Here is a 24,532-nt window from a genome sequence, read left to right on the forward strand (position 1 = left end):
TATTACGAAATAAGAATAATGTTAAAAAAGGAGTCTGCTGTCATCTTATGAAAATGAATGTTGCATGATTGCTGGGTATTAACCATTTTTTCCTCTCCATATTCAAGGAGAGTCACGGAAAAAGGCCAAATCTTTCCTCCATTTAATGTCATGCGTTTCCACGACATTCCTGAAACATTCATCACTTGAGAGCCTCATTATGCCATCTAGGCCTGAGACTGGCACATTTGCAAATATTTAAAAGCAAGGCAAATGCGATAGTCACAATATTCACATAAAAAAAGCTTTACCTAGGGATCTATTCCTGGCCTACCTAGTCAATTACCAGCTAATGAGCTGACCTAAGCTGACATTCACTCCCAAACTGCTAGGGTGGAATTAGTTTACTACTACTGTCAGAGGAAGCGTTCCAATCACACCGCAAGCGAGTACGTTAAAAACTGTGGATGTTTATTAAATGTCACTCTGAACATTAAACACATTTTAATGATCAACAAAAAAAAATACTGCTAATACAAGACCTAAAATGGAACATGAGTCCCTCGTAATTCCCAAAATGTAGCAGAGCATACCAAATGTTAATAGTGTACAGTAGTTCATAGCTTTCATAGCTGGTCATAAAGGATGGGTTCATAGGTTTGAGGGATGTTAGGAAAGGCAGGATGTGTAAAGAAAGGAAAACGTCCTCTTGTCATCCTGGGGTGTTGTTATACTGCAAGACATGCTCAATTTCACGGTTAAATTATTTACACGGATGACTGGCAAGCGCCGTCAGCAGACAGGTGTAGTTTGAGAGGCCATCGGCAGGGGTTCCTGAGTTCCAAGAAGTTCACAGAAAGCAACTGAGGCCGTGAACTGAGAATCTGTCATTCCCCAAAAGCAGTAGCTGTCGCACGTTCTCTCCTTTGGCGCAATCTCAGTCTGTATCTTACGTGATCAGTTTCATACCCCGAAAAGAACAACATTTCTTTCAAAAATACCTGCAGAGAGCAAGAAAAAACATGGCGGGATGAGGTGAGGCGATGCTTTTTTATTGGCGTTTTCTGTTCGTTTTGGAATGTGCATGCTAGTACATGCTAGGACACCGGGATCGTTGAAAGCCCTCCTACAGTTTCCAGAGAGAAGTGACCGTGAAACTCAATCTACATAGCACATCTTAAACTATTTCACCTCACAGAAACGCCTGCGGTTTTCTTTATTGAGCGAGAATGTGTCACAAACTTGATCAAAACGCGTCAGTTTGGTCGGGCTGTGACAGCTGTTCGCTCTGTTGTAGTTTTGAGCTCCTCTGACGGTGGAGAATTGGTTTTCAGTAGGGGTTGGCACTGCAGTATATACTGTAAATCGCCCATTGAAACGTGAATGATGAATAAAGCAAGCAGATACTGATTTTTAAATAATTGGCGGGATTAGTTATCCTTTGATTCATAAAACTATTTTTTAATTCCTTCCAATATATATATATATATAAAAGTGATTGTAAAACCTTGTAACAGAAATGAATATTTTGATGTTGCTGTGTAAAGTGCGGACAATGCTAATCTTTGATAGGATATTCAATGTACAGTCACGACAAATACAAAGGTACAAATAAAGTTATGTAACGGATTTTCACGTTCTAAACACTGTGTTAGTTAACATGGATATCGCAGGATAAATGGCATTAGTATACAAATAAAACATCAGGTTGACATGAAAAACATATGTAAATGAGTAAAAGGACATTGCAAGTTGATTGTTTGGAAAGTTGACTTATGCTCGTTGTCAGTGGCATAAATTAAAAAAGAGTGAATAACGTCTGCATAGACAAAAAAAATACAACAACAACAAAAAAAAAATACAAACAGAAAGAGAAGCAACATTTGGAATAGTTTACCCTGAAATCAGTAAAACAACAACAGTTCAGGAAATTTTTATCCAGATGCTTTATTTTTGCTAAGCCAAGGAAAACCAAGTCGAAACAGAACGTTACTGAGTCTGAGAAACAAACAAATAGTAGTGTTTCTTCTGTAATGATTCATTATTTGGAATAAAGCAGCTGACGTATAAATAAAGTAAGTAAATGATTTAACGGTTCACTCATTGTTTAGTTTCCAAATACATCTGTTTTTTCTGAATGTAAATGAATCAATGAATCACTGGTGTAACGATGTAAAATGTCGCTGAAGTGTATTTTGATGTTCATTTCACATATTTAAGATCCTCAAAAACTAACCAAGCACTGGTGTTTTTGCCATTCTGTTTGAGCTAATATGTTTGCTTTAAATACCCCGAGGCAATCCGAATCTTGACCCCTTGCATTTTAGGGTAAACTATTCCTTTCAGCATAACTTCACAGTTTACCTGAAACAAATGACATCAAATAATTACACAATCATATACTAATGGCAAAATAATGAGCTAAGCTATTGAAATGATCTGCAGGATGATCTGACTATAAAAACAGAAGATTCGGTCTGTTCACGACAACAACAAAAAAGCAGCTCAGCCCAAGTTCTTGTGGTCTTTTTTTCAAGTTTAAGCCTTAAAGCTCATTCATTGCGATTTCTGGTGAATCTGACCTACTGTGCATAAGATAAAATCCAACACTCTTCTATTCGGCAGCAACACCAAAGGGCTATTGTGTTTTCTGAGAGACGTTCAGCTTCTCCATTGATAAAACCTTCCAACGACTGACCTGTCAGAGTGAAAAATGCGCCTGTTGTGGCCCATCACTCTGAAAGCCACCCTGATGACACGTATTCTCTTTGAGCATCTCTGGTGGTCAATAACGTATTTACTCGACATGTGGGAAAATCTAGTTACCTCCCAGATATTACAGCAGGGGCCGGACACACCAATAGCAACCTTGTCATGTTTAACTACGAGTTATTGATTAAGCACTGAACGAAAATAACATAGGACAAGCTGCCTCTCCGTCGAATGTCTGAAGAGTTAAAAGTCTTTATTTTTATGAAAAGCTACACGTTCTTGCTAAATTTCACAGCTACAGAAGTTTCTTTTTTTTTTTCTTGTTTTCTTTTTTTTTTTTTTTTTTTAGACAACAACTATATTTTTTTCATTAGTACATTTTTTGACAATACCTGCAATGTTTCGTAATAATATTCAGAGATGTGAACAGTAGATCAAGAGAAAAACATCCGCCCATTGGGCGTTAGCACAAACACTACAAGATGGCGGGAAAACGGGGGTTTGAAAGATGGATAGAAACAGAAACATGAGAAAGAAGTTGTCGCCGGAAAGTTCTTGCGTTTCTGCATCGAGTGTCTCTAACACCTACAGCCACCTTAGAGCTCCTCTTGTCGAGCTTTCTAGTTCTCGCTCATTTATTCTCCTCCTTGGTTGGCCTGATCTTCATCTCGGTGAACTTCAGCGAGTACTGCCAACCCGTCCAGGATGACCACTCGATGCCGTCAGCATACGAGGTGTGTTGGCCGCGCAGGTATTGTCCGTTCAGGTTGGAGGTGTGGCAGTTACGGTACCACCAGGCACCGTGGTAGAAGGACGCGCAGTTATTCTCAGAGTGGTCGTTGTCCTTGTCTTTTGTGGTGAATTTCATCCCATTGTGTTTGAGCAGCGAGTCGCCTGCAGCATCGGATCAATGCGTGATAGAAAGAAAGATTGAGATAGACAGAGGATGGGTGGAAGAGTGAGCATGTGAGAGACAGGGACGGCGAGAAAAAGAGACAGAAACAAAAGAACAAGTGAGTCACTCGACCGCAACGTCTTTGTTTATCTGTGTCATGGAAAGTTTAGATTACTGCAGTAAAACAGTACACAGTTTCAACAAAGTGCTGAAGTTTTCTTCCAAAAACTGCCTTGCTCTACATCCTAAATCAATTGAATCTCAAAAAAAAAAATATATATATATATATATATATATATATATGATTACTAAATATTTTGCAACTGAAAATCAACTAAATAGCAATAAAATAGCTGATAATGAGGTAAATAAAAGAAAGCAATTTTCACAGATTTCACAAATTAAATGATTAAGTGGTTGTTGTCTTTTTATAATGTATATTTAACACACTACCATTCCAAAATGTTTAAAGCCAGTAAAAAAAAAAAAACAATTCAGCAAGGTGACAGTGATAACATAGTTAAAAAACAACAATAATTTAATGCTCTTCTTTTAAACTCCATATTAATCACAGTGTCCTGAAAAAATAAATAAAATATTTGCATATTAGAATGATTTATGAAGGATCATGTCCTGAAGACTGGAGTAATAATGCTGAAAAATAAGCTTACCTATTATATTAATATAAACGACAATAAAAAGAGTAATTTTAAATTCTCAAAAATATTTCAGAATATTAGTATATACGTTTTTTTATTGTATATTTGATATATATCTGAGCATACAAGACTTAAACTAAATAATTTATAGTCACACTAAACATTTGAATTACTGTGAATTTCTGCATGCACATAATGTATAGCACAGCCTACTTGAGTAGATTTATATTTGCTTTTTATAGCCTCTAATTCATAAAATCCAATTGCTTAGAATAGCAATGCTAAAACACTGCTTATAAGCTTACATATCGAGCAGCAAACATCAGTTGGAAATTTCACAATCACCTTAGCGTGTTTATATCTACATACTGAGATTGCTCTGCTAGTGGAGAGAGAGACAGACACCAAAGAGAGGAGCGTGTTAACACGTTGCCGCTAATGTGCCCTTATTAGGCTCTGTGATATATGTTTCAGGGACATAATGTTGCAGTGTACGGCTAGGCTAATCTAATCCCAGTTTCCTGCCTCCATACCGCCTGGCTCCGCTGGGCCCGGCCTTGCTGACAAGATCAGCCTTTTATTGCCAGCCTTGCAGTAAAACCCTTCTCCTGTCCTCTTCCTCTGACTCTAATTCCACTCTGTTGCAACATGTATCGTGATAGCCGTTTTATTGGGACAAAGATCCAATTGATGCCGTTATGTCATATTGTAAAGTATGTTACACATCATAAACCCGTTTTGGTTGCCTCGTAGATTCATCATTGTGGTCTAGCAGATAACGAATCAGCAGAATGATGGCGGTATAAAATGACAGCACCTGGACTGTGAAAGGAGAGCCAATGAACAGATGCAGAAACGTTGCCTGCAGAAACATGACACATGAGCTGGCTTTACCTGGTTTTTAGCGTGTCTAAAAAAGGTCAGTTATGGTCTTTGGCGGTTTGTTTTTGCATATTTCACAAAAAAATAATAAATTACTCATCCTTATGTTTTTCCCTAACTCAAAAGTATATATTTTGACGCATGTTGAAACCAAACAGTTTTGGTTGTCATTGATTTCCATTGTATTTTGTGTCCATAAAATCTGTTTAGAATGAAACTGTTTAGTTTGGACATTTTTTTAAGATCTTCACCCCCATGTTGTTCCCAACCTGTACGACATTTAACCAAACTTGAGTTTGTAACCAAACAGTTTTGTTTCCCATTGAGCTTCATTGCATAACCAAAATGTTCAACATTTTTGGGTCGATTGTCCCTTTTTAAATTTGCCTCAAGCTAACAATTTAGGTCATATTATGTTGGTCAAGATCGGCACACTTTGGACTAGTAACATGTTCCAAACTAACTATCATGGTCCAAAAATAAATAAGAACTCCTGAAGCCAGTACAATAGGTTAAACTGGTTTAAAAAGGCTAAAAAATGCCCCAAACAACTAAAAACCCGCCAAAAACAGATCAGAATAATGAGATTTGTAGACTAGCTAACCATCTTACAATGGTTTAAAGAGATTCTGCCATTTTAACAAATCCAAGTTTATTCATATTCATTATCAGGTCTAGGTTACCTAGCTGATTAAAGCTGGTAGAATACACTAGATCAATAATATGTTCTAAACTAGCTATCATTCAGACACAATGTGGTCAGATCTGAAAAAATTGGTTTAGCTGGTTGTGCAACTGAAAAATACCCCAAACCACTTGAAAACCAAAACAGAGCAGCCTAATAATCTCTGGAACTAACTAATTTGCTCAGACTGGTTTAAAATCATTCTTGCTGAAGGGGAAGCTGTTTGAAAGAAATCCTTTACTCGCTATATATGAAAAAAAATCTCAACAAGCTGCTTCTGTCTGCAGTAGTAGTATGTTGTAATATTCATAAAGTGTTACATTTCAAAGAATACCCAATCATACAAACGCCGGGGAAAAAAAACTCATTTGCTAGAACGAGATGATTAATCATTGCAGTAAATTGCAGATTCTGTGCAAAACAGACTTCACAATTTGTGCACCTGAGGGGGTGTGTAGCGTGTGTCAGCATGAAGGTGCATCTCAGACTTTTATGAAATGTCTTGAGACAGACCCACTCAGGAGGGCGATACGAGTCATTAACTATGCGCATGAATGCATAATCGCGTTAATGCCGAAAAACACTGCAACATCAGAGAGAAATTATACACTCCTCTACTTGGACAAGCATTGTTACAAAATAATCAAACGCTCACATGCAATTTCACTTCTTACTCTGGCCTCCCTAATGGTAGTAAAAACATTTCTGTGCGCTTGCAAAACTGTCATTAGCGCACTTTGAAGTTGGTACTGTATTAGTACTCAAAGTGTTTACAGAGATCAGGGCATCATGGGTGTAAAAACTCATCTCAGGTAATTATATCTTCCCAGAGATCCCTGCTGTGGCTGAGCGCTCTTTCTCTACGCTATCGTAAAGGCCTTTCATTAAACAGAGCGGCATTAAAGACAGCATGCTTGTGCGCTGAAAGCAGTTATGATATGAAAATTCTAGCATGCAAGAAAAGGGTGTGTGAGGCACACTTTAACACCAAAAGATCTTCTTTTTTTATCTCAGTTGCAAAAAAAACCCCCAGAAAAACATCAGAGTAATGCATGAAAAACAGAGGATTCTGGGGTACGGCTCATCAAAATCTCCACAGGGATGCACTGTCGTATTGAAATAATGTCATATGAAATCGGTACTTCAGCATCAACACACAATCGCTAAAACACTTTCCGACAGCTGCTCTGCACAGTTTTAGACGTCAGGTGAAGAAGTCACTTGGATGGTTCAGTTTAGTACTAATGGCCCACTTCTATCTATCTATCTATCTATCTATCTATCTATCTATCTATCTATCTATCTATCTATCTATCTATCTATCTATCTATCTATCTATCTATCTATCCATCCATCCATCCATCTCTTCAAATTTCAAAAGCAATTTTCTTTCATTTTCATTATTTCATTCCTTTCATTTTCAGTATTTTATATTATAAGTATCATTACACATCACACACATGTTGGCTTTTGTACTGTACAAACCATATCCATCCACCTCTACACGTAAACCCACCCATTACAGGAAACGTCAAAGCTGAAGTTCAAGACTGTTAACCAAGCTGGTTCAGCTGGCGGAACACTTTGGTCAAGCTGGTTAAAGCTGCTAGAACACCTTACCAGTAATGCATTCTAAACTAACTATATATTAAATTCCCGGGAAACCAGTTTGAACACCTTGCAATATGGTCAATTTAAACCAGATTAAGCTGGTTTAGGTGGTCTGATGAGTTTAACAATGTCTAAAAAAACATCATTAAAATGAAAATTAGAATTGATCTAGCAATTAAAATGCTACATCAGCATGTTTCCTTACTTCATTGTTAAAATTAGATGCATGGATACTTTGTGTTCAGAGAAGGTGTAGATAAAGAGAATATATTAAATCCTGCTGTTTGTTGAATTTTAAGTTGCCTGCCACATTCAATTGTTTTCAACTGATTCTATGGCCGCGATGCGCATTTTACCACTGACCTTGTGACAGAATTTCTTCTTTCTAATTTCTGTGATGGTTAGACTCTGAGGAGGGACTTGCTTTTTGTCTGACAAACCGTTATTAAAGGTGTCAAGGACATCTCACAATGTTGCCCTCTAGGAGCCGAGGTTTGCCAAGTTGTGTGTTTTTGTGCTTTTTCCTTTTGTTTTTCAGCTGCTGCTTTGTTCCACGACGCCGCTTGCTCTTGACAAAATGGCTGGTTTGATTTCATCGCGCTAAAACATTCAATCTACGTCGATCTCTCGCAGCGTTTCATTCAAAACCCAAGTTTCATACTTGAGCAGGCAGAGCTCGCACGGAACATCAAAATGTGATTTAATGCTTACTGTCAGTCCAACCTACCATTCATGTACACATTAATGCTTTTAAACGACCGCGGGTGCATTTTAATCCAGACAGTGGCGTAAAAGTCCAAACAGGACGTAATTGATAAGATTGGGAATCAATGTGGCATGACTCCTCCAGCGGGGGATGTTTAAGACAGCCTCGCTAATTAGACGCGTGGATGCAGTATTCTCCTCTTGATTTATGTTAATAGGAGTGTTTGTTTACGTCGCCCATAATAAGCCGAGTGCCTGCTTTATTGGAATGCCATAGACGTATTCTACAGCTTCATTATCCCTGCCCTTTCCGGCACACGGCGAAGGTCAGGCCCGCGTCCGGCCCCAGCGAGGAGGGCAGTGCTCGGGGAAAAACACCTGAGAATAATAGAGTGCGGGACCCAATTAATGTTAAAAAGGGGCCCCGGCGACAGCGCAGGTGAGGCAGTAAGAATTGCTCATCACTTTGCCTCGGTTCAGGCGATAACCCGCGGGCCCCCGTTGCTTTGCGTGCCGCAGGAATATATCTGAACACCGCTGACAACAGGGCAGGAAACTTTAAATTAGTCTTGTGATTCTCATGATAGTTTCTATTCTGGGCTGATCTGTTTTGTTTTGCTGGGTGCAATTCAGCCTGTTAAGTTTGAATTTTCTCTCTATGCTTAACACAGAGTTGTTTTCAACACAAAAGCTTTGCTATAAATAAGTGAGTGTGTTTGTCTTTATATATTTGTTCAGGCAGGTGTATATTTAGTATGCATGTATTATAAAAATCTTTCCATATACAATATACAATTCTACATAATTTAAATTGGGTATTTTGCACAAAAACATTTTTTTAGAGACACAGACATGTACATTATTTATTACAATGTGTGTGTGTGTGTATACATATAAAATATATATTATATAAATATATATATATTTTTTTTTTTACATAATATATAAATCTATATATTTATTGTAAATATGTATATATATAATATGTATATATTTTGTAAATATTATATGTATTTTATATATAAATGTGTTTATGTGTATATATTTATATTAATATTGATTATAGGTAAGTATATTTAATATAAAACCTAACATTTTTCTTAAATATATACATGCAGATGTGTGAATTTACATAAATTGTAAACAGCTCACATATATTAACAAAACTTTTATTTGGGATGTACATAATCATGATATATATATATATATATATATACATTTGTATAATTTTTTTGTTAAATAGACATATATTTACACAAATGCAGAGTATATAGGCTGACAAAAATCTGAATATGTATAAGACAATAATATAATAATAAAAAGCTTTTACTGTTTTTCTTTTTTTGTTTGCTTGTTTGTTGGTTTTTTGCTTTATTGCAAGTCGATACATATTTCTTCATATTTCTTAAGAATCAAAATATAAGAAATAAAGTATAAGAAATGATTTTATGTTAATCTTTCTTTTGTTTAGCAGAAACTGCTGATATTTCTGAAAAATAAATAAATAAACAAACAAATAAAAAAAACACCATTCAATGAAACTGGACAAAATAAATGCCAGTTAAATTGCCTCTTAAGGTCTAAAGTGGGCGTTCCTGTCAAAAGTCTATCTAGGCGAGACTACATATCAGCCTAAGAGCTTTTACCAGCGTTGACCTGAGGCTGCCCATTAAACCTGACATAAACTTTGGCTTCAGACATCAATGCAGGTCCACGATTGAACCGCTGTTGTGCAGGATGTCTTAAGAATACCAGGACACCATGACCTATGGCTTTCTGCTAGACCTCTGCCTTTGCAATAAATGTAATAGTTTTTGGCTCCACGCTGCAGGTAAGCACAGGAAGTCTTAGTAAAAGACAGAATAATGTGTATAGCATACCTGCGGTGCCAGAGTAGTCCGCGACGCTCAGCGGGTAGCCATCTTCGTCGGGGTCAACAGAGAACAAACCCACTCCAAAAGAGCCATACTTCGCAAAGGAAGTACTGTTCTCGAAGTCTTCCAGGTCAATCCTCAGCTCGTAGTTGGCTTGAATGGTAAGTGCATGGATTCGCTTCATGCCTGAAAAAGAGATTTAGACGGGAAAAACGTGCCGATGAGGTTTATTTGCACATAAAGAAGGCTGAAAGAGGGTTTGGGTAAACAGCTTCTGCTACAGACGTTTATGAAACTTCATATCATGTGACTTGGTGAGGAGATGTGCGCCAACAACATGCTAAAAAAGTTTACTTATTTGTTTTTCAATCTGAGGAGAAATCAGTACAAAAACAGAAAGGGTACTGGCAATGTTCTGCCTGTTAAGTTTACAGACATTTTCAATAAATCTAATACAAACACAATTCAATGTGTAATCCATAACAGGGGAAAACACTTGCATTCAAAACGCCTTAGAAATCACAGAACTACACCCTTGCAACCCCTCAGAATGCCCATGGCAAGTTTTGCATAGGAAATGTTCATAGAAATAAAATCAAATGTTAAAAGTACATAATACATAAAATACATAAGTAATTAACTAGACTATAAATAATAAAAAACATTTTGTAAATTGTACACTTATTATTATGAACATTGTTACTATCAGTTTGCAAGTACATACCATGAGAAATTTACCTTTTTAAGTTATGTTATATGTTTAATATGTTTTAATATATTACTACTAGAAACATGTATATTAAATTTGAAATATTTTTACTTTTTTAAAATTTTAAATATTTTCACTTTAAATATTTAAAAATCTATTTAATTTAATTTTATAATGTTTTAGTTTTATTTTATTCTTTATGTTATACAAGTTTTTCAATTTGAGGAGAAATCAGCGCAGAAAGGGTACTGATCATTTTAAGACATTTTCTATAAATCTGAAAAACACACAATTCAACATGTAATCCATAACAAACAAAAAAATGGAAAATATCAATATGAAAAATATCCTGAAATATCAGCACTCAATTCCAGCATATTAACACTGGTCCCTATTTTTTACATACTCTTCTTGGAGCGCTCTCAGAAATGTAAAAAATTTAGCTTTTTCCTTATATATTTTCTCTGTCTGCTGCCTTCACAGCTTCACATAATAGTATTTATAACAGTGCAACCATCGGCCAATCAGAATTCTGCACCATCCCATACCTGTGCTTTAACTTTATAATCTAACAACTGCGACTGGGCTTTTGTTTTTACACTTCTTTGTCTAACATGAAAAGAACTAGCATTGAACTTTAAGATTCCACAGAAACATTAAAGCAAAGTTTTATGGGAACCGGTGCAACATTGTGCATCTGAAAGCACTAGGTGCACATCTTCTCTCTTCGAGGGGCGGGCCTGCTTGAGACATAATGTCTCTTTCTTAGCTTAGACCGGCTTGAAGGACTCTGGTCTACTTCCTGGGATCAATATCTCAACAGGAGACCCAGATTCTAGTAAGTTCTGCTCTTAATATTCCACCCAGTTTTCACAGAGAGGAGGAGAGGCGCTTGACAGGAAACTAATGTGCTTGCCTACAAATGAATTCCCTTTGTAGCCCATTCGCTGGCATGTGCGTTGCACCCCCAGGACAGAAAATCAATACAGCAGAGTTTTGCTAGGTCTAATCGTAGCTTGCTGCTGGTCTTCAGCTGTTGTGAACCGCAGCATATGTTTGGGTAGGGTGTTAGGTGAATAAACTTTAGCTGCATGCGGCCATATTTGCTAAACAGAATGTGTTGCTTAAAAAGCATCATACTGTGCCTAACAGATGTTCAAGAGCCATTAGATATCTCCCAAAAAAGGGCTACGGGTTATAACAATTATTAACATTAGTGCTGACACTGAGATATTGTCTTGAAGTCCACGTGAAGTCATTCCAAACCCATTTCATTTGCATAAACCAATGAATTTCAGAAATGGAACAAGATGTGAGAGAAAATGTGTAGGGTTGGGCTTGATTTTATCAATCAGGGATTGATTAGATAATGAAAATATGCGGTTTTCTTTTTTTTTTTAAAAAGAATTCATGATGTCATCCAAAAATAAAGAAAAGAAAAGAAAAATAGCCCTAAATAAATTTTGCACAAGAAGACCAGAAATAATAAATGTAAATAACATTTATGGATTATTTTTTAATTATTATTATTTAAATATTCCCACATTTTACTTTCATACATTAGTTATGTGATTTAGTCATTTTTATTAGTTTTAGATTCATTTTTTATATATATCAGCTTATTTATTTTTATTTCCGTTTTAGTCATTTCAGTCTTTTAACTTAGACATATATATATATGCACCATCTGGAAAATGTATTGCTACACCATTACTGACCATTACACCAATAGGTGTAATAAAACAGCTTGTATGACATTTCATTTCAAGCACATATATTTCAATATGAACTTGGTCTTCCCTTTGCATATTACTATAATAGCTCATTCATTTGAGCAACCGCCCCCGGGCACCCTAGCAACCCACCCTAATCACCCTAGCAAAGTTTGCATTAAAATGACTATTTTTGTCTCCTTTTCCTTTAAGAAACACCCCTAGCAGTGAAATGTGTCCCACACTCTGAGACTCTAAAGTTCTAAGATGGGTGAGAAGCAGCAGTCTATCTGCCTCCCTCCAGTCCTGCAGAATAGACTAACATTTGTTCAAATGATATTGGCATAATGACAGAGATGGTTATGATGGCTGTGAATGGAGGGGGACTGGTGTGGTGCCGTTCCAGCGGCAGCCGAGCGCAACATCAGGCTCTATTAAGCACCAACACCCTTCTAATGGTCTCCGCGCTGGCTAAATGGATAGGCCATTTGCACTCGAAGGTCATTTCTGTTTCGACCCAGGGATTCAGAAATGTTACACAGAGGTGCGATATATCTGAACACCCGTGTTAAAGACAGAAGACTGGCTGTGCTGTTCTTCATGTAAAAATTAATGTGCGTATTATTATCTTCACCTGGTCGGGGCTTCAAACGGTTTCAGATAAGCTGATACGAGACCCATCTCCTGCATGATATGATCAGCAGCTGACTGTACTTTGATAAACCCACGGCGTTTTCCAAGCTTGCAGCGTGGCCTGTTTTATAGCAACCACTGTGATATATAAATGTGTATTGAGTTTTTTTTCCTCATACAGTAGCATATGTATGTACTATGAAAATACACTGTTACAAAATATATATATGCACTATGATTATTTACATATAATACAAAATTAATGCTGTCAAACAAGTGTAAAAAGCTATTTGATGAGTTAAATTAAAAGCAATCAAAAAAGTCTGATCATATATATATATATATATCTCAATACATTTTGGTTCTGTGTTAAGTTGCCACTAGATGTCCAATATAAAATCAGTTTCCTGAAGAAACCCATTGAGAATGACTGCTGTAAATCATATGTATGAGTTGGATACAGAAGCAATAACATCTCAGGGTGACTTCATATAGCTGCCAGTGTTGTTGACACAAAGCCGGTTTGATCTGTTTTTGGGAAGCATTGATCAACCCCGAAACTGCAGTCTGAAAGCCCTGCGGGATGGAGCTCGCTCCACAGCGGATCTGACATTCGTCTGAGTCCACACAACAAAATCAAACACAAGCCCCTCGACCTTTCATCATTTCATTTCCACAGCCTTGATGGGCCAACAGTGTTGTTTAAGCACCAAACGTCTACTACATTTTGAAGAAACTGCTTTTTTAATTGTTGAACTGTGAACGGAACAACAGTTCTCTTGCATTTACAGAAAGTCCCTGGGGGAAAATTATTCTTTTCATGTGAAAGAAAAATAAACAAGGCTACTTGTAGATATACTGTATGTGTGGATCCACAAAAACAACCTACGACCTTCACACACGAGAAACGCAAACATTAAAACTAATAACACACAAAATACCAAAAAGAGTTTAAAAGCATTCAATTAATTAAGCGTTTGAAAAAGCTGCACTTGTCACATGTTTATCAGGTTTTTTCCATATTGTCTTTAATACACAGCCTAGTATTTTTTGCTGAAAGGAGTCAAAAATGTCTTTTGGCTATTAGAATGAAATTTACATATCTTCAGGCATAAAATTTAACATGTTCTGACATCAAACAGAAATCTTTGAAATGTAAGTACCGTAGTTGTGTTTAAACTGTGGGTTTCCTCTAAATTTACATAATTACATTCAGGCCTTTAATTAAACCTCAAGAGACTCACTCAACCCAAGTAACAATAATTTCTATAGAGATATATCAAACAGCGAACATGTTGCCCTGAATTAGTACGACATACTTAGGTGCAGAAGGTAGTAATTAATCAATTGTTCTGTAAAAGCTACTTTAAAGTGCCGTTTAACTTTAAAAGGCTTGATGTCGGGCTTCAATGACAAAATGAAACAGCGGGAATTAAAGGGTTAGATCATCCAAAAATGAAAATCCTGTCATCGTTTACTTACCCTCATGTCACTGTAAACCTGTACAAATTACACATGAACTTCTTGGAATTTCCCGTTTCAATGGAATTGAAATTTAAAAAGCATTCTCAGTTCTGTTATAGTGCATGACCTTCTCTACACAGTAAAGTTACTTGTTGATTCACTGCTGGGCTCTGGGTTTCTTAATGCCACGTTTCAATTCTTCTGAGGCCTTTTTTAAAGGAAGTGCAATCGGTGTTTCAATTAGAAAGCGAGGCACTTGAGGACGTGAGGCAATAGTGAAAACGGAGGCCCTCGTGCTGAGCCGTGCCAGCGGAGGACAGATTTCTTTCTGACAGGCCAAAAGCTGTGCTCATTTTCTCCCCGTGCAACCGTCCTCAGCTATTAATTTTTAATCAAGCCGCTCCATCTGCGTTTCAGTGAGGGCTCTGCCGCTCCCCGCAACCGTTCTATGAGACGAGTCTCGCATGGCTGTTCTCCGCGCCCCGTCAGACAAAAGCGAGATATTCGAGAAACGAGGCAGAGAGATTGGAGTTCAGGGCAGGGGTTTCCACTCTCCAAAACACACAAATTCGCACATGTGATTGCGCCCCGAGGTCGCGGCATACAGGGCTTTGAACACCTGCCAGCAGAGTGACACAGAATCCGGCGCTTCTTCAGTTCTCCGCAGGATGAATCATCGCGCCTAACGTGCCCGTCCCTTCCCAGCGAGCAGCATCAAAGCTGCTGTTTACAGGTGGGCGCTGTCGACCGCACCGGTATCGATTTTGCTAATTTTCCAAAGCCTGTCTTGCAATTCTCTGTGAAATCCATTTCTGGGCCTTGAGCTCAATTATATGCAAATCAAGAAAAAGGGATTTAATTACGCCTGATGCGGCTGTTGTTTACATATTCAGAACGGAGAAAGTGTCTCTTGTCATCCGCGGGAACCTCCAGAGGGATTCTGGAGGAATATGCAACGACCCTTCCGCTGTCAGACGTCAGATCAGAGCATTAACTAAGAGACTCAATAAGGTACCAGAGCGCAGCACTTTGGAAACAGCTGAGGTAAAATGGACAAGGTGTAAAACCTAGAGCGGAACAGCTGTTCATATGCTATTGAAAACACATCTGTAAGTACACTTCACATCAACGCAGTTGTTTCAGCGCAATTAAAAAGAGCATATGGAGAGCTGCCTCCAGAGACTGGCGCGAACACAGTGTTTCTGGCAACTTGCTAAACACATAGAAGCTAGAGAACAGGGAGACCTGCTTTATATCACTGGCCATTCATAGATTCCTGACCAATCCAATTAAAGATGCTGATAATGAGCTCTGCACCATTAAAGAAGGGTAATTATCTATGACTACCGCTAATGTGATACACTATTGTGCATTTAATTTAGCTGATTTTTCATTACAGGATTCACAAAAGCACAGATCTTTTGTTATTCTGGTTAAGTGTTCTTTAAAATGGCAATTCTGCACCTTTAATAAAATGTTAACTTTTTTTATTGTTTTTCTTTAAATCATTTTATACAACAGTAAATTAAGCAAGACATGCATTTTAAGTAACCTAACTTTAAGCAACAATATTGCCAGTTGTTTTGTCCATTTTTGTTGTGCAGACATAAATAGTTGAAGTCGAACTTGATAGTGCCGTTTCTAAACAAATTAGTTGTTAAATTAGTGTTACTTGACTGAATTGGTGTATTTGAACAAATCGGCTCTGTAAACGATTCTCTGATTCACTCACTTATTAGTTTGTTCCAAAATGAAGCAGTGTTTAGTTTTTTTTTGTTTGTTTTTTTGGTGGGAATGATTCACTGACTTGCTCATAAAGACAAGCCATTGTTCGAATGAATCACTCGAGTAAATGATTCAGTGACTCACTTATAAACAGTCACTTGGCTTTTCCTTAAGGAACTGATGTTTTAAATGAATGGTTTGAGTCAGATAGTCAATGACTCGCTCATAAATAAAGTAACTTTTTTCTCTGAATGAATCAATGATTTTGAGCAAATCAGCAGTGCGAATGATTCACTGACTAACGCATAGACACATGCACTCTTTTTATTTCAGGATGAATCAGTGTTTTTGAAAGAATTGTTAGTGAGTGAAAGTCACTTGGCCTTTCTTGAACAAATCCTTTGAGTGAATGATTTTGCTGACATAACTAACATGCAACAATACATGCAAAAAATGTAAACCATCTCTGTGAGTCTGGGTAAACAGTGTTTTTTTAATTTAATAAAGCTGGCTTCAAAGGCATACGGTGTATAGCTCTAGAAAAGCAAATCTATCATATAACTGGCTCATAATGCCGTAAAGCTGTTAATATATGCACATACAACAGCTTGCTTCATAAGGACTTTGGTTTGGACTTGAATCTGTGTCTCCAGCTTGAGCACAAGAACTCAACGTCAGGAGCACACATACTAAACCAGCACCATGAATTTGAAATTAATTCATTCTAATTTAATATGTGCCAACAGAGCATGTTTGAACTGGCGCTGACAAAAATGAAGCTGAACAAGACTGTCGTCGGATCCAGAGCGATTCACATCCTTTATTCATGGGGGGACTGTCACAACAAATAACATTTCACGTGTCGCTGAGGTAAAAACTTAATTTGTGTGTTGGGATACCGTGGCGCCCACAAGCAGCCATCTTGCTCGTCTATACATAGGAAAAATTTAATAAATCAGAACATCTTAAATAATTCATTCAGACTCCACGAGTCTTTATAGCAGAGATAAGAACAGCAGTTTAACTTTTCTCCTGCATTTTACTGCTGGTCACATCAAGGATCAGTTATGAAGGTATATGCTCAAAATGAAAATTTGGTCACCATTTGAACATTCATTTTATTCCAAACATGTACGACAGGCCTTATCTTTGAAACACAATGAGAATAAATGCTGAGGTATGAAGATTGGAAACTTGATAAATTTAAAGGCACAGTTCACCTAAAAATAAAAATTCCGTCATCCTCAAGTTGCTCTAAATCTGTATTTTCTTTCTTCGGTTGAGCACAAAGAACATCATTTGAAGAATGTTGTAAAAGTCAGTGGCTACCCTTTGGTTACCAACATTCTTCAAAATATCTTCTTTTATGTTCAACAAAAGAAAGAAACTCGCAGGTTTAAACAAGCGGAGGGTGAATAAATGACAGAATTTTTATTTTTGGGTGAACTATCACTTTAAATAAATTTACTAATTACTCTCCAAGTGAGAAGAGAATTAAAAAAAAACAGTTTACTGATTTAATGAGGAAATGATCTGATAAATGAACAATACATTCAGAAAAGTTTTTTGTTTAACTAAATATAGACAATCAGCATTTTTTGTAGAAAATGACTCTATTTTGAAACCATTTTTATCCGTTCACCACACAAATCTATTGTATGGACTATTTAGTTTGTGCACCAGTCATATGGACTACACTTATGATACTTCAGCGTTGCATTTATGATGCGTTTGGTTACTTTTTGAAGCCTAAAAGCTTTATTATGTATTTATTAACCCCACGAAAATGAGTAACTAGCACAATATTCAAAAATTCTTCTTCAATGTTCTCTCAGAAGTCACACAAGTGTGCAACAACATTAGGGAAAGTAAATGAAGAGAGAATATTAATTTTTGCCTGAACTATCCTCTAATTCCCTATTGCAGTGTATGCTGTATTAATAAGATAAGAAGACCAGGTCTGTACCTCACATTCATCTGTGAAGTTATGAGGTATTAATGGCCCGTCGGTTAGCAGTGTGAAATTAGCTGGAGTGTTTTTTACTGATAGCATCACAGCGGCTTTTCGTTGCCATCAGCTGAAATCTTATCAGAGACATCAGCATCCTATCTGTGAGCTGACCCGGTTTCATGTCTACTGCTCGCCGCCTGCCTATTCCTCTGAAACGCTTCACAAAACACACATTACAGTTCATTACTGCATCAGGTTTGGTTAAATGAATGGATGCCATGGGACAGAAAAATATGTGGAGCATCCCGAAGGTTACAGAGACTAGAAAAATAATACTCCTTGAAAAATAGCTCCCATTAGGAATCTGAAGCATTCAATGGAGCATTGCTATTTAACATTTTTAAAAATGCATCATCTCTGAGATCGGTAAAGCTTTGCATCTGTCTTAATAACTAGAAAAATCCTTGGCCAGATCCAACCTTTGCACAGTCATGAATATGATTTTGGGACACATCAAAAGAGATGATGAATTAATTTGTATGCGAACAGGGTTTTGTTCGGTGAGTTGTGCAAGTTAAATCATAAAGTTTTCACAAACGTCTCTTAAATCAGTGATTCACAACCAAAGGGAAATTTGAGCAGGTTCCATGGGAAAAGATTTTGATTTAGCTTTTTTTAATACTAAGAACAGAAATGAAAGGAATAATAACAAAATAAGTATTTAAACACTTATTTCAAGAAGAATTTCAGTTCATTAAATAATATACTCTTTTAATTCATTTTTTAGGTTTTGCAAAGAAGTTTCTTATGCTCAGCAAGGCTGCATTTATTTAAATTAAAGACTTTTGTGAATTTTGTGAAATATTATTACAGTTTGAAATAACTTTTGTTTAATGTATAACATCTAAATTACATTTGTTTAAATGTAAATTTCTCTTCTGATAGCAAGTTAAATTTTAGCAGCCATAACTCATAAGTCTTCTGTGTTATATGATCCTTTAAAAACATTTTAAAAACAGTTGCTTGTGGAAATTGTAGTACATACTTTCATTATTTTTTTTGTTTACTAGAACGTACAATAGAACAGAATTTTTATATATATATATATATATATATATATATATATATATATATATATATATATATATATAATAATAAATATAATAATAATATTTTGTTACATTGTCTTGTCACTTTTTGATTTATATCATATTTTTAAATAAAATAATTTTGTTAATTTTTTTATTATTAAAGTGATACAAAAAGCTATAAATAATATATATAAATGCCACATTGTGGGTTTTTTTGTTATATAATACAAAGCCATTCAGACATTTATACATGTGGATATAATGTCAATGTACTCAAAAAAAAGTACAAAGTACACAAAAAAAAAAAGATTCCAAAGGGGTGTTTTTTTATGGTGGTGCAACAGAATATACATTTGGGGGTCCCCAAAAAACCTGTAAGTTAAAAGGTCTTAAAAAGAACCATTTTTTTCTTAATGTGAATATTTAATCATCTAAATATCCAATATAAAGAACCTTTTGGGAAACAGAAATGTTTCTACATGGAACCGTTGACAACAATAAAGAACCTTCATTTTTAAGAGGGTACGCAACCAAATCTGTCACAAAAGTTCTGTCATGATCTTTTCATTTACATAACCGCTGCATACGAGGCGACACTTTTCTGGTGTTGATGAAGTGTTGTTTCCAGACGAAGGCAATACAAACACGGTTGGGAAACACAGTGAAAATATGCAACGATAAAACGATAAGAAGCAATACAGTGTCTGTCATGACTTTTTCTTTTCCAAGAGGAAAACACTGGGATTGATAGCATTTATAATGGATTAGGGTGTTTAAAAGCGAAGCCAAAAGCAGTGATAGCATCTCATTCCCACAGAAGGAAGAAGAAAGATAGAGAGAAATAGAAAATAATGCAGAAGGGCAAGGACGGGAGAAGAAGAAGATCAGAGGAGTTTTCAATTTTAGCCCGCATCTCCCCCATAAAATTCAAGGCCATCCGTGCATGGCCAGTGAGCGCCGTGTGGTTAATCCACGGCGAGAGATAAGTAGTCAGTCTAAAACAATCCGAATGGCGATTAATGGAACGCTTTGTGGATGCTGAGCAAGGCCATGTTTTATTCAGAGCCTCTGGAGAGCTATACTCACAGATAAATCACAGATAAAGACTCAGTGAAAATTGCCAATATTTTCATAGCGCCAAACAAGTCAGTGGGGACAACGTTGGTTTGATATCCATCTATTTCCCTGCTTAGATTCATTCCTCCCGTCTGTAGACACATTGCAGCACTCCATCGAAGCGGCGATGGATGTGTCTTGAACGATCTACTCTATTTATTTTGTCCGTCCCTTATTTTTATCTCACTGAGTCATCCGGGAATTCACCAACAGACCACGACGACTATTGCTGGATGCGGACGCAAGGCTGTTCTCTATTACCTTACATGAGATGTATGGAAATATCACAGAGGAAACCTGACCTGTATAGAAGACTAAATTGTAAAGGGAAGCCTAAATCCATCATGAGAGAAATGCATTGTTAAAACAGGTATCACAACAGCGGCGCCAGGCAGCCAGTAACTAACTAAAAGTAGCAGCACTACATTTTTCAGTAGTGTGACAGTTGCCCACACTGCAAAAAAACAATGTCTTACTCAGTTTTTCTGTCTTGTTTTCCAGTAAAAAAATATATAGAAATCCTTAAAACAAGATTAGTGTACTTGAAAAGCAAAACTGTTTATAAAGACTTGTTTTCGAAGAACATTTCAATAAGCAAATTAATGAAGCATAAATAGCACAGATTTGATTAAACTCTTAAAGGAACACATTTCTTTGAAAATAGGCTCATTCTCCAACTCCCTCAGAGTTAATAAGTTGATTTTACCATTTTTTTAATCCACAGAATGACAGTATAGTTCCTAGTCGCATCTGCCTAGAAAACCGCAACTTTTCATTTTCTGTCGGGCTTAGTACACGATGTAACTACAGAAGAGTCCCGTTTTAAATATTCAAAAAAATGAAACTTTTTGGTCATTTTAAGATGAGATGCATCTGGTCTAATCAAATTCAATCATTTATGCTAAGCTATGCTAAAAGTGCTATTGCAAGACCAGAAGACCACCTGAATGGCATGGGAAAAACTCAACGGAGTTGGAGAATAAGCCTATTTTCAAAAAAAAGTGGGGTGTTCCTTTAAACATAAAGGTGCATTATGATGCCATAGAAGAACCTTTCTTTCTAAATGGTTTCATAAAGAGCCTTTAACATCTGGAGAAACTTTTCTTCTGTTTTTGTGTTGATAAAAAGTTCTTCAGATTATACAAAGGTGAGCGATGGTTCTTTGAATAACCTTTGACTACATGGTTCTTTGTGGAGCCAAAAATAGTTCTCCTATCGCATCGCTGTGAAGAACCTTTTAAGCACCTTTACTTTTAAGAGTGTATGCTTAAAACCTGAAATAAAACAATGGAGATAGAAAAAGTTAACAATTAACGTGCCTCTATTGTGGGTTATGAAAGATTCATATTCTGGTTTTGGAAGTCCCAAACAAGAGGTTGACATGCATGCCAGGTCAAAAAAAACTTTCATATTTTTATAATATGCATTATAATATGCATTTGTTCAACGACTCCCAATTTAACCATTCATTTAACCATTCATTTTGGTTGATTTCATTTAAAGCAGGGTTTGAGTTCCAAAAGACCAACAAAGTGGGCGGTATTTTCATTCAGACCTAATGTTTCAGGTTGATGTCAATACGATAATGCTTCAGTTTGATGTCAAGTGACTCATTTCAATGATTCAGAATCATCTCTTTCTTTTTAGAAACAATAACTTTATGCAAGGTGCACTTTCAAATATAAAAATGTTGCAGGGTGTTTTCAGTCGCTTAGAGCTCTGTTAAACACAGCATGAAAGCTCATTTTCAAAAATCCATAACAGCGGTACTTGAACTTTTCCTCTCTTGCAAAAATAATGGTGCCCAAAGTGATTATATTTTTGTGGATTTTTTTGTTTGATAAAAATTGTGTTTCTATACTTTTCTATATTTTTCCAGAACTGAACAGTTGTCTTATTTTACGTTGGACAGGATTCCAGTACAAAGTACCTGAACCACCAACGTTACCGTTTTGAATGCATAATAAAAGCGCACTTAAGATGAAGGTCAATCTCCACCAACAATACAGGACGCACTGACTAATTCAGAGCTTGACTAAATCCTTTAAAATGCCTCGGCGCGGTTTGCACTTCCATTTGTTAATAAAATAGTCTAGGTAACTACTTTTCAACAGAGTCGCTTATAGATTGTTATTGCTCCCATCAATAAGCCACTTGCACAGTTAAACACAAAAGCTTTTTTTTTTTTTTTTCACCGCTAATTGCACTTCGCCGAGTCTTGTGTTCATTAGAAGATCAACAAAAATGTCACACTTCTCCCGAATTGTGAGATGTAAAGGTTTCTCTCCTGCAGCGGTTATCGAACGCACTACAACATCAGCTGCACTTTAGACTGTTTAAAAATTTATTCTGAATTAACACTTTCTGGCAGAAACATCTCGCTCCAGCATCCGTACAATGGAGAGTCACAGTATCGACTTGCGTTCTTCGAAGTCCTCCGGTTTTTAAATATTGAGGAGGTCACTGTAGTGGATTCTTCCATCTTGTGGAAGTAAACAATAATAGTGTGATTCAGAAGGGAGAGTTTTCACGAGCGCGCACACACACACACACACAGGGAGAATAAAAAACTGGATTCGGTAAAGAGAAGCGGCGAAAGGAAAATATGTTTGTCAGCAGTATCTCAGCCATACATCTCAGCGTAACATCCAGGGGGTTTTGGGAGTGTAATAGCAGGATACGTATTGGAAATGAGCAAGTGAGAGAACAAACCATGAATTTCAAAAAGACACGAGGAGGTGAGGATGCGAAGAAAGAGAGAACGCTAGCAAAGACCTTGATGCAGCTTGAATAGAGTTGGAAATAAAGCAAATGAGCTATTTTGTTGTTTTGTTTAAGAAAAAGTCATTAGTTCATCTCAATCATTATTATTATTTTTTTTTTTTTTAAGTGTTAATGTTGTCAAATGGTTCTTAGCTAGATTACACAAAAACATTATGGCAATGAAACGGTTTTAATTAAAGCATACTTTTTATGATATGACTGCAATTACACTCACAAAAAATGTATTAATTAATTATGCTTACACCTGTGCCAGAAAAATGCATGAAACATGATTGCATAAAAAAATATTGAAGATGAATACTGAAGATGCAAATGAAAGATATGATGATGTTTAAAATAATGTATAAAATTACATTTTGAACAAAATTTGGGTTAGTACGTTTTTTAAAATGATTTATTTTACTATTATTATTTATTTATTTATTACCATTTGTAACATTGTAAAACAATTAAGCTGCTAAATATTTTTGTGGAAACTATGACACATTTTTCAGGACTGACTGGTGAGTATCTGAAATAGAAACATATTTAAAAGAAATCTTCTGTAACATGAATGCATTTATTGATCATTTTGACAAATATAAAAGTATTAATTTGTGTCAAAAAAATAACTTGAACTTGAAACCTGAACCGACCCCAAACCTTTAAATGTTAATATAAACATGCACATGAATGAGTTGTTTGACTTTTAAAAACTAAATCAATTTATTTGACATGATGAAATATTTACTAAATGTACAATATATTCATTTATCCATTAAAATGGAAAAGCTGTAACTAAATCAAAAACCGTGTAACTGCCCAGAATATTCACTTAAAAATTTCAAAGATGTTGAAGTCAACTTCAAATAACCTGAGGCTAAGTAAATGATGACAGAATTATCTTTTTTAATATATTGTGTGTCTATACGCATGCAAATGACAATACAACAGAGCAGGTAGCCAAAAGCAAACTTCACGGGCTCCTATCACAGCGTGGCTGTCACGGTTGCGCTTTCGCGGGATGAAGTGCACGACACGTAAAATAAACGTAAATGGATTTAATTTCAAAATGGTAACAAAGATACAAAAAAGGCAGGCAGGTAGAACAGGCAGGCAGGCAGGCAGAATCAACACAGGGGTATCAACATCGGGTAAGGACCTTGACGCTCGGACCAACAGAACTGAAAAGACAGGACTTAAATACAATGGTAATTGACAGGACACAGCTGATGACAATAACATAATTAACACGGAGGGAAGGCAGGGCACAGGGAGCACATGGCACGGGACAAAACATAAACAAAGAGTCCAGAGATGTGACATTACCCCCCCCTCCCGGAAGGTGCGTCCTCGCACCTAAAGG

At 36.4% G+C, this 24,532-nt stretch overlaps 1 protein-coding gene across 1 annotated transcript in view; it reads right to left on the minus strand.

The window, feature by feature from the left end:
• Positions 1–429: 429 nt before the first annotated feature.
• The window catches only part of LOC122351122 (fibrinogen C domain-containing protein 1-like), a 90,689-nt gene continuing 66,586 nt past the window's right edge, over positions 430–24,532 (minus strand). Inside the window, 2 exon segments of the mRNA XM_043248008.1 lie at positions 430–3,585; positions 10,009–10,188. Coding sequence (XP_043103943.1) covers positions 3,323–3,585; positions 10,009–10,188 — 443 coding nt within the window. The 3' untranslated portion in view covers positions 430–3,322.

Source organism: Puntigrus tetrazona, chromosome 8, assembly GCF_018831695.1.
Source record: "Puntigrus tetrazona isolate hp1 chromosome 8, ASM1883169v1, whole genome shotgun sequence".
Classification (NCBI taxonomy): domain Eukaryota; kingdom Metazoa; phylum Chordata; class Actinopteri; order Cypriniformes; family Cyprinidae; genus Puntigrus; species Puntigrus tetrazona.